At 55.1% G+C, this 7370-nt stretch overlaps 1 protein-coding gene across 1 annotated transcript; it reads right to left on the reverse strand.

Annotated features, from left to right (window-relative positions):
• Positions 1-1828: 1828 nt before the first annotated feature.
• Positions 1829-7306, reverse strand: znf622 (zinc finger protein 622). Its single transcript, XM_056596730.1, has 7 exons — positions 6959-7306; positions 5238-5868; positions 4839-5132; positions 4480-4642; positions 4208-4329; positions 2835-2978; positions 1829-2614 (listed from the first exon to the last, which is right to left on the reverse strand). The coding sequence occupies exons 2-7, from the start codon at positions 5860-5862 to the stop codon at positions 2481-2483; spliced, it is 1482 nt and encodes a 493-aa protein (XP_056452705.1). The 5' UTR covers positions 5863-5868; positions 6959-7306; the 3' UTR covers positions 1829-2480.
• Positions 7307-7370: the final 64 nt, after the last annotated feature.

Here is a 7370-nt window from a genome sequence, read left to right on the forward strand (position 1 = left end):
GTTGAGGACGGACGGCCAGCTCTGCGCACGTGACACCGGTCGTCGCTCCTGGTCGGTAACAGCTGCCCCGGAGATCATGTCCGGTCGGCCGCCGTGCATCGCCCTGGATACGGTGGATCTCCGAGCGCCTCGGGAGCCGTCGGGGATCACCACATAGTCGCCCTCCTTTACTCACCTATGTCTCGTTTCCAAGGTAACCGGCGGTTGGATAAAGGTGATAACTGGCCAGACACACGCGCCCCATCCGCACAGATGAACGAGCGTCCTCTCTCCCGCGAGACGGAACCGAACTGGGAGCGCGTGAAAGAGGATAAGCTGTGTCACGTGCACGGCGGTGTACACCCTGGAGCGGCGCAAGGGAGGGAAGAGTGCGTACATGCGGGCTTGCGCGTGAGAAGATGTATGTGGTGTGATGTAGCTAGCGACCTACCCCCCACCCCCCCCCATCCAACAGCATCCTGCCGCTCGTGCTGCTGCCTTATAGATGATGTCATCGTGCAGGTCGACGGGTTTACCTCCGGGGGTCCCCGCCCCCCTCCTCACAGGTGGTTGAACAGGTCGCCATTCCGTTGCGTTGTAATGATACGTTGACGCCTCTCCCAACCGTTAACCGTTATTAAATGACGTTTGTATTGGACCAGGTAACCGTTATTAAATGACAGCTACCAGTGTCCACCAGTAGAAGACTGTGGTTGTACTGGGATGCTCCCCACATCCACCAGTAAGTGTCTTGTATATCCCAGTAGTAGATATGCGGTGTGTAGGCCAGCAATAGTCTTACGCAGCCAAAGAAACGACCCTCCCTCAGCCAATCAGGGCCCAGAGCCTCCGGCTAATTGAAGGCCCCCAGGGCTCAACGGAGATCAGGAGGGAGTAAGAGGAGAGAAGAAGAGGAGGAGAGAAGAGGAGGAGGGAGGAAGAGGAGAAAGAGGAGTGAGAATAGGAGGACGAAGGCCTGGCGGTTCTTCATGAAGAGTATGTGGTAGTGTTGATGAAGAAGGTTCATCAGGAGAAGGAAGATTATTGTTGATGTCCCTTAGGGAGTCCAACTGTTGCTAGGGTCTGCTCACCATAGTGTTATACTGGTTATCCTGGGAGCTGGCCAGTACAGCCACAGTCTTCTAATGGTGGGCCCTGGGAGCTAAACACAGCCTTCTTCTGGTTATCCTGGGAGCTGGCCAGTATAGCCACAGTGTTCTACTGGGAGCTGCCCAGCACAACCGCAGCCTTCTAACGGTGGAGACAGGATGTAGCGGACAGGAAGTGGCGTGGTTACGGAGGTCAGCGGTACCTGCGTTGTCATGACGTCATCAGGTGATGACATCGATCAGAGGAGGACGGCTGATCACACACACACACACACACAGTCCTGGGGGCCCTTAAACAGTAGAACATTACTCATCAGGACATTAGCGCGGCGGTCTTCAACGGCGGTCTCGTGCCCACAAGAACCCCCCCCCCTCCAAGATCCGCTCTGCTAATGTTCCTGAGCTCTCTCGCTCACATCCTGGGCTATTAGTCTGGGCGCTGCCTGTATGTCTACAGGGCTCCCTGCTGGTTGGGGGGGGGCGTACCCCCCCCACGCCACAAACACGCCCCCCCCCGCCCAACCAAACCGACAGGAAGTGGTCGTTGGCCTGCCAAGCTCTGAGTGGGAGGAACCGCAGAAGAGGTGGGGGCAGGTTTGGCTCATTAAGGGTTCGTCGTGACAAAGACATCATTAGGAGGAGGAGGTGAGGAAGAGGGAGGAGGTGAGGAGTTCAGAAAGGGGGAGAATGAGAGTGAAGATGTTCGACATGAAGTAAGAGTAGTGTTGTTTGTGGTTCTGAACGGCCGCTGTGGGATGCCCCTGGATCCTCTCCCAGGAGGTGTTCAGTCCCCATGAGGTCGGGACCCCATGATGTGTTTGGGTCTTGACCCACTGATGCCTTGCTCAATGGCCACCAGTTTGTACGCTGGAGCACCTCATTACAAAGAAACAAAAAAATCGAGACTCAAGAGAACTTTATTTTCCTAATAAAGGAATCACAAATAATATAGCAACTACATTAGTTTATTATTCATTCTCCCCCCCAAAAATATGAAGATTTAGGTGAAACATTTACACAAAATACAACTTCCTGATCTCCAATGCATTGTTCTTCTCCACAAACGCAAGGAATCAACATCCTAGGAACCGTGTGTTGTGTTGGTATCTAGTCCACTGTGGTTTTGAGACCTTGGGTTTTGTGAAGGTATCTAGTCCACCCTGGTTGTGGGGACGTGTGTTGTGTGTTGTGTCCAATGCGTTAAGTGGGACCGTGTGTGTGATCGTATCGACTTTTGTTACAAGGTCCTTGTTAACTGGTGTGGCAGTGACCTGGTCTGTCTTGGTTATGGCGACCGTGTCGTCTGGACCATACGGGTCAGTACAGGGTCAGTACAAAGAGAAACCACGGTCCACGTGTCGCTGTGCTCCGGTCCCGATCCCGGGTCAGGGCTCAGAACAGGACCTGCATCCTGAAGTGGTGCTGCTTGGTTTTGTTGTGGTTCATGCCCATCTTCAGCATCCACCTGGACTTCATCTTCTGCACGTACGGCATGTCGCGGGCGTGCGTGTGGAAGCCGTTCTTCCCTGAGGACACAACACAACAGACGTTGGTCTACAACACAGGGAAGGGAACCACCAACCCTTACCAAGGCTTAGTGCCTTGCTCTACCCTCTGAGCTCCACAGGGGTTAGCACCCCTAACCCTGCAGTGAGAGTGCCTTGCTCTACCCAGGGGTTAGCACCCCTAACCCTGCAGTGAGTGCTACAGGTCGTTCCCTGGTGGTCCGGTGGTCGGGGGTCTTACCTCGGTCTCCCTGCCAGCCCAGGGCCTGGTACTGCCTCATGACGCGGCCCACGGCGTTGCGGTTGTGGGCCAGGACCACGGCCCTCTGGGTCCCGAAGCGCTGCTTGTAGTACCGCAGCAGGGAGCGGTGTCCGATGCGGGCCCCTGGGAACAACGGGAGGGGTCAGCACGAGGCGGTCTGAGGGGGCCCCGGGTCTGAGGACCCCCAGAGTCTGAGGGCCCAGGATCTCAGGGTAGACCGGGGAGTACTGGATACCGGGGCTTAGTAGTCACGGCCATGATACGGTAGAGAGTGTGGTGCGGGTCCCCCAGAACCCGAAGGTACTGGGTTAGATCCCCAGGTTATCAGATATTTATGAAAAGTGGTCTTTAGGTGGATGTGTTCTGATGCAGCCGAGTATTCAGCCTGGTACCTGGGCACCAGCCCAGACCAGTCCAAGTACTAGTAGGTTCTTGATCACTGGTTTTAGTGGGTGTTGGGGTCGTGGTGGGGTAGTGGTAAGGGAAAGGTTGTGGGTTTGATCCCCAATGAGCGCCCTCATCTACATGAGGGTGGAGTCTGGTTAACTTTGCTCTATTCTGAGTGTCTCTCACTCCTTATGTAATGTAACGCCAACACGTTGATCATCACTGATGCATGCATCACAGTAATACTGCATCAGTATTATAGTACCATATAGTATATATTGTAGTATACTGTGATGGTGTAATACTGTGGTACTATGTGGTGTAAAATCTCTGTCTGTCTCCAGACACAGATTTAATAGAATGGACTGAAAGGAGCGCAAAGGAGGCTGTTCTGTTCTCATGATGGGTGGAGGGAACTGACAGAGTACACAGGAGGTGGGAGAGGAGGAGCATGTTGAGGGGGAGAAGAGGTGTGGGAGGACGGTGGGAAGAGTGGGGGAGGGCTGAGTCATGTCAGCAGCTGACTAGGGCCCCGGGGGAGGAGGAGGGAGAGAGGAGGGTTACTCAGCATTATGACCCGAGAGACTGAAGTGACTAAACATCCGAGTGTCTGAGATGGTGTGTGTGTGTGTGTGTGTGTGTGTGTGTGTGTGTGTGTGTGTGTGTGTGTGTGTGTGTGTGTGTGTGTGTGTGTGTGTGTGTGTGTGTGTGTGTGTGTGTGTGTGTGTGTGTGTGTTTAAATGTCATTGTGAAAGAATCTGAGTACAGTTAATGGACTTGTGAAAGCGATATCCAGAAGACTGAGGTGAACGTAGCCAACGAGAGATTTAACATGAAGCAGCCATCGTGGCCTTGTGTTGTGGGTAGGGGCTGGTGTTGTGGGCGGGGCCCGGTGTTGTGGGTGGGGCCTGGTGTTTTGGGTGGGGCCCTGTGCTGTGGGCGGGGCCAGGAGAGGGCATAGTCACCTGAGGGGAGGGTCAGCTCCAGTGTGCCAACGTCGTAGTCCATGTCCTTGTCGTCGAGCAGAGAGTCCAGGTCTCCGTCCTTCATCTCCGCGTCCTCGCCCTCCTGGTCCGGGTAGCTGCTCCTATTGGCCGAGAGACAACGGGGGAGGAGCTTGAGTTCCAAGGCCGGGGGAACTAATCTAGTTATACGAGTGTTCGACAGCCTGCCGAGGTTCTGGGTTCAATACCCAATGTCGCAACAATCTAACCCCTAATGGCATCCCCTTCGTTACCTGAAGTCGTAGAAGTCTGCAAACTCCAGCGCGGCGTCCCCCTCGGTGAAGAGCTTGCAGTGGCTCTTGTCGGTCATGTGACCCTGGACCGCCTCCGTGGAGTAGAAGGACCGCCCCTTCTCGTTACACCACAGGCACACGTTCCCCGCGCCCACCTTCTCCCCTGCAGGACGCACACACAGTCACGTAAGTAAACACACACACATGCACACGCACACGGCCAGGTACTGGACCAGACCCCCCCAGAACCAGAGCCCCAGACCCACCCAGGTACTGGACCAGACCCCCCCCAGAACCAGAGCCCCAGACCCACCCAGGTACTGGACCCGACCCCCCCAGAACCAGAGCCCCAGACCCACCCAGGTACTGCACCAGGCCCTTCAGGTCCACCAGGAACTCGAGGTCGGGGATGAAGAAGCTGTGCTCGCGGGTCATGTGGGCCACGTTGCGCAGCAACGAGCGCGAGTGGTTTGGGCAGAACAGGCACTCTGTGACCGGGAGGGACCCGGGCAGGACCACCACGGGGGGCTGGGGGTCTGAGGTCGGCGCCGCCGCTTCTCCTTCCTCCTTCATCACCTCGGGCTCCTCTTCGTCATCGTCATCATCGTCCATGTCATCATCGTCGTCCTCGCCGTCGACGTCCTCCCAGTCGTCTGGAAACACGAGCCGGTAATTATTAGTGTGTGTGTGTGTGTGTGTGTGTGTGTGTGTGTGTGTGTGTGTGTGTGTGTGTGTGTGTGTGTGTGTGTCCTCCTCACCCTCCGGGACGGTGGGCTCCTCCTCGCCCCCCCTCCTCGCCTGCTCCTCCAGCCACACCAGCCTCGGGGGTTTCTCGGCCCGTGGCTTCTTCGCTGCTCCTCCTGCTGCTGCTCCTCCCGGGGCCTCCTCCTCGCCCCGGGCGGGGCCGGTCCTCTGCTGCTCCCTGAGGGCCCGCCTCAAGGCCTCGTTCTGGCCGTCGCGGTCCTCCACCACCTCCTCCTTCTCCTTCTCCGCCTCCTCCCCCAGCCCCTTCTCCTCCCCCTCCAGCCCCTTCTCGCGGTTCCTCTGGTTCAGCTGCTCCACCCTCCGTTGCGCCGCCTGCACCGCCTGCTTCTCCGCCTGTAGGTGCTTGTGTGACTGCAGGTGGTTCTGGAAGGCGTTGGCGCTGGAGAACCTCTTGTTGCAGGTACCGCAGCTCTGCGTGGCGGCGGCGGTGGTCAGCTGCTCCTCGGCCGCCGCCCGCTGCGCCAGCACGCGCTCCTGGAAGTTGTCGGCCGTGACGGGCGGCATCTCGGCCACCTTGCGCTTCAGGTTGTAGCGGTGCCAGTCCGTCTTGTAGTGCGCCCGCTGCACCTCGCCGTCGGCGAACACCACCCGGCAGCTGATGCAGGTGAAGGACGACATGGCCGCCTGCGGGGCGAGAGAGGGCGCTTAACCGGAGACCAGGCTTAACGAGAGACCGTGCTTAACGAGTGACCGCGCTTAATAAGACCGCTTAACGAGGGACCGACCCTAGCGAGGGACTACGCTAAGCGTAGGAAGCGCTGAAGACAATTGGTCGGCTAAAAGGGAGGAGTTATAATGTATCAACAGGTATGATGTTGATAACTCCTTTTAAAAGCACTCGCGGGATAGTCCACCTTAGATGTACACTAGTGAGGTCATAGGTCAACCTACCAGCCTAGCCAGTGGAGTGTACCAACTAATGGACCGGTAGGCGGATCGATCCATCATACACCTGGTTGGATGTTTGATGTACAGACACACCCACGTGTCATGTCACAATAGGGTCGATTTAAATGGTTGATCAACATCACACACCTGGTGGGGACGTAGGCAACAGGGATAATTTGATCTGAAGATCGTAATCTGAAGTAGGTCTATCAAGTAGGATACGGCCTGGGGCACCAGTGTCAAACTTTAGTTTTAATATTTACAAAACGGATTAACAAAGTAGCAATGCAGCCACATTGGACATCCATGTGGTTCAGGGCCGTGTTTTCAGAGTAGCGCCAGAGGAAGGTGAGGAACCTCACTGGTACCAATGGGATCAACAGTGACGCATCTCCGTTAAAAACAATCATGACAACAAGCTGCATGGCTGGTTGAATAATGTTTTTTGTTAAGGATTGCTTCGAAATACATGCTAATACACACTTGACTAAATCAAGATATAAACAAAACTGATGTAAAGACCAATTCCATAGATAGCTGTGTGTTTGTATCGCCAACTATCAGCGCCTCCACGACACAGCGCGTTCCTCTGTTCTGACTCCATCCCCTAACGGTACCTAACCCCTCATGTCAGCCCGTATGAACAAACAGCACCGATGAGGTATGACCATGTTTAATCAGACAGAAACCAGTGCCGGGTCCCAGCGTGTTGTGAAACAAGTGGGATACCAGCGTGTTGAGCCCAATGCTGGTCAAACCCTGACGTCATCCTGTGATGACGGATCACAGGTTGACCACGGCGTGTTGTTTTACTTTATTCACTTACTTTATATCCGAGTGAGCTCCTCCGCGCCTCGTCTTTACGGTTAAAGGTTGTGTTTTCTGTCGCACACGGGGACACCCACGAGTCTGACTTCCTGGTAACCTTCGAACTGTTGTGACGCGTCGGCTACGTCACCGCCACGGACGGACCGCCAACGCCCCCTATCGGTCAGACACCGCCCCCTGTCGATCAGACCGCTAACTACAGGTGCAGAAATATTAAAGATCCCTTATCAACCTTTTTTATGGTTGTACGTTGGAAATAGCCCTTATTATTCTCACACTGTTTTGTATAATTTTGCTTCAATTTATCACCTGTATGATAAATATAACATTCATAGAGATATTAATGACATACATTTCAACTCACTGCCAAGCGCTAGCTGGCTACCATGCTAAAGTCTAATGGCAGGCCT

The sequence above is a fragment of the Gadus chalcogrammus genome, chromosome 8, assembly GCF_026213295.1.
Source record: "Gadus chalcogrammus isolate NIFS_2021 chromosome 8, NIFS_Gcha_1.0, whole genome shotgun sequence".
Taxonomy (NCBI): Eukaryota; Metazoa; Chordata; class Actinopteri; order Gadiformes; family Gadidae; genus Gadus; species Gadus chalcogrammus.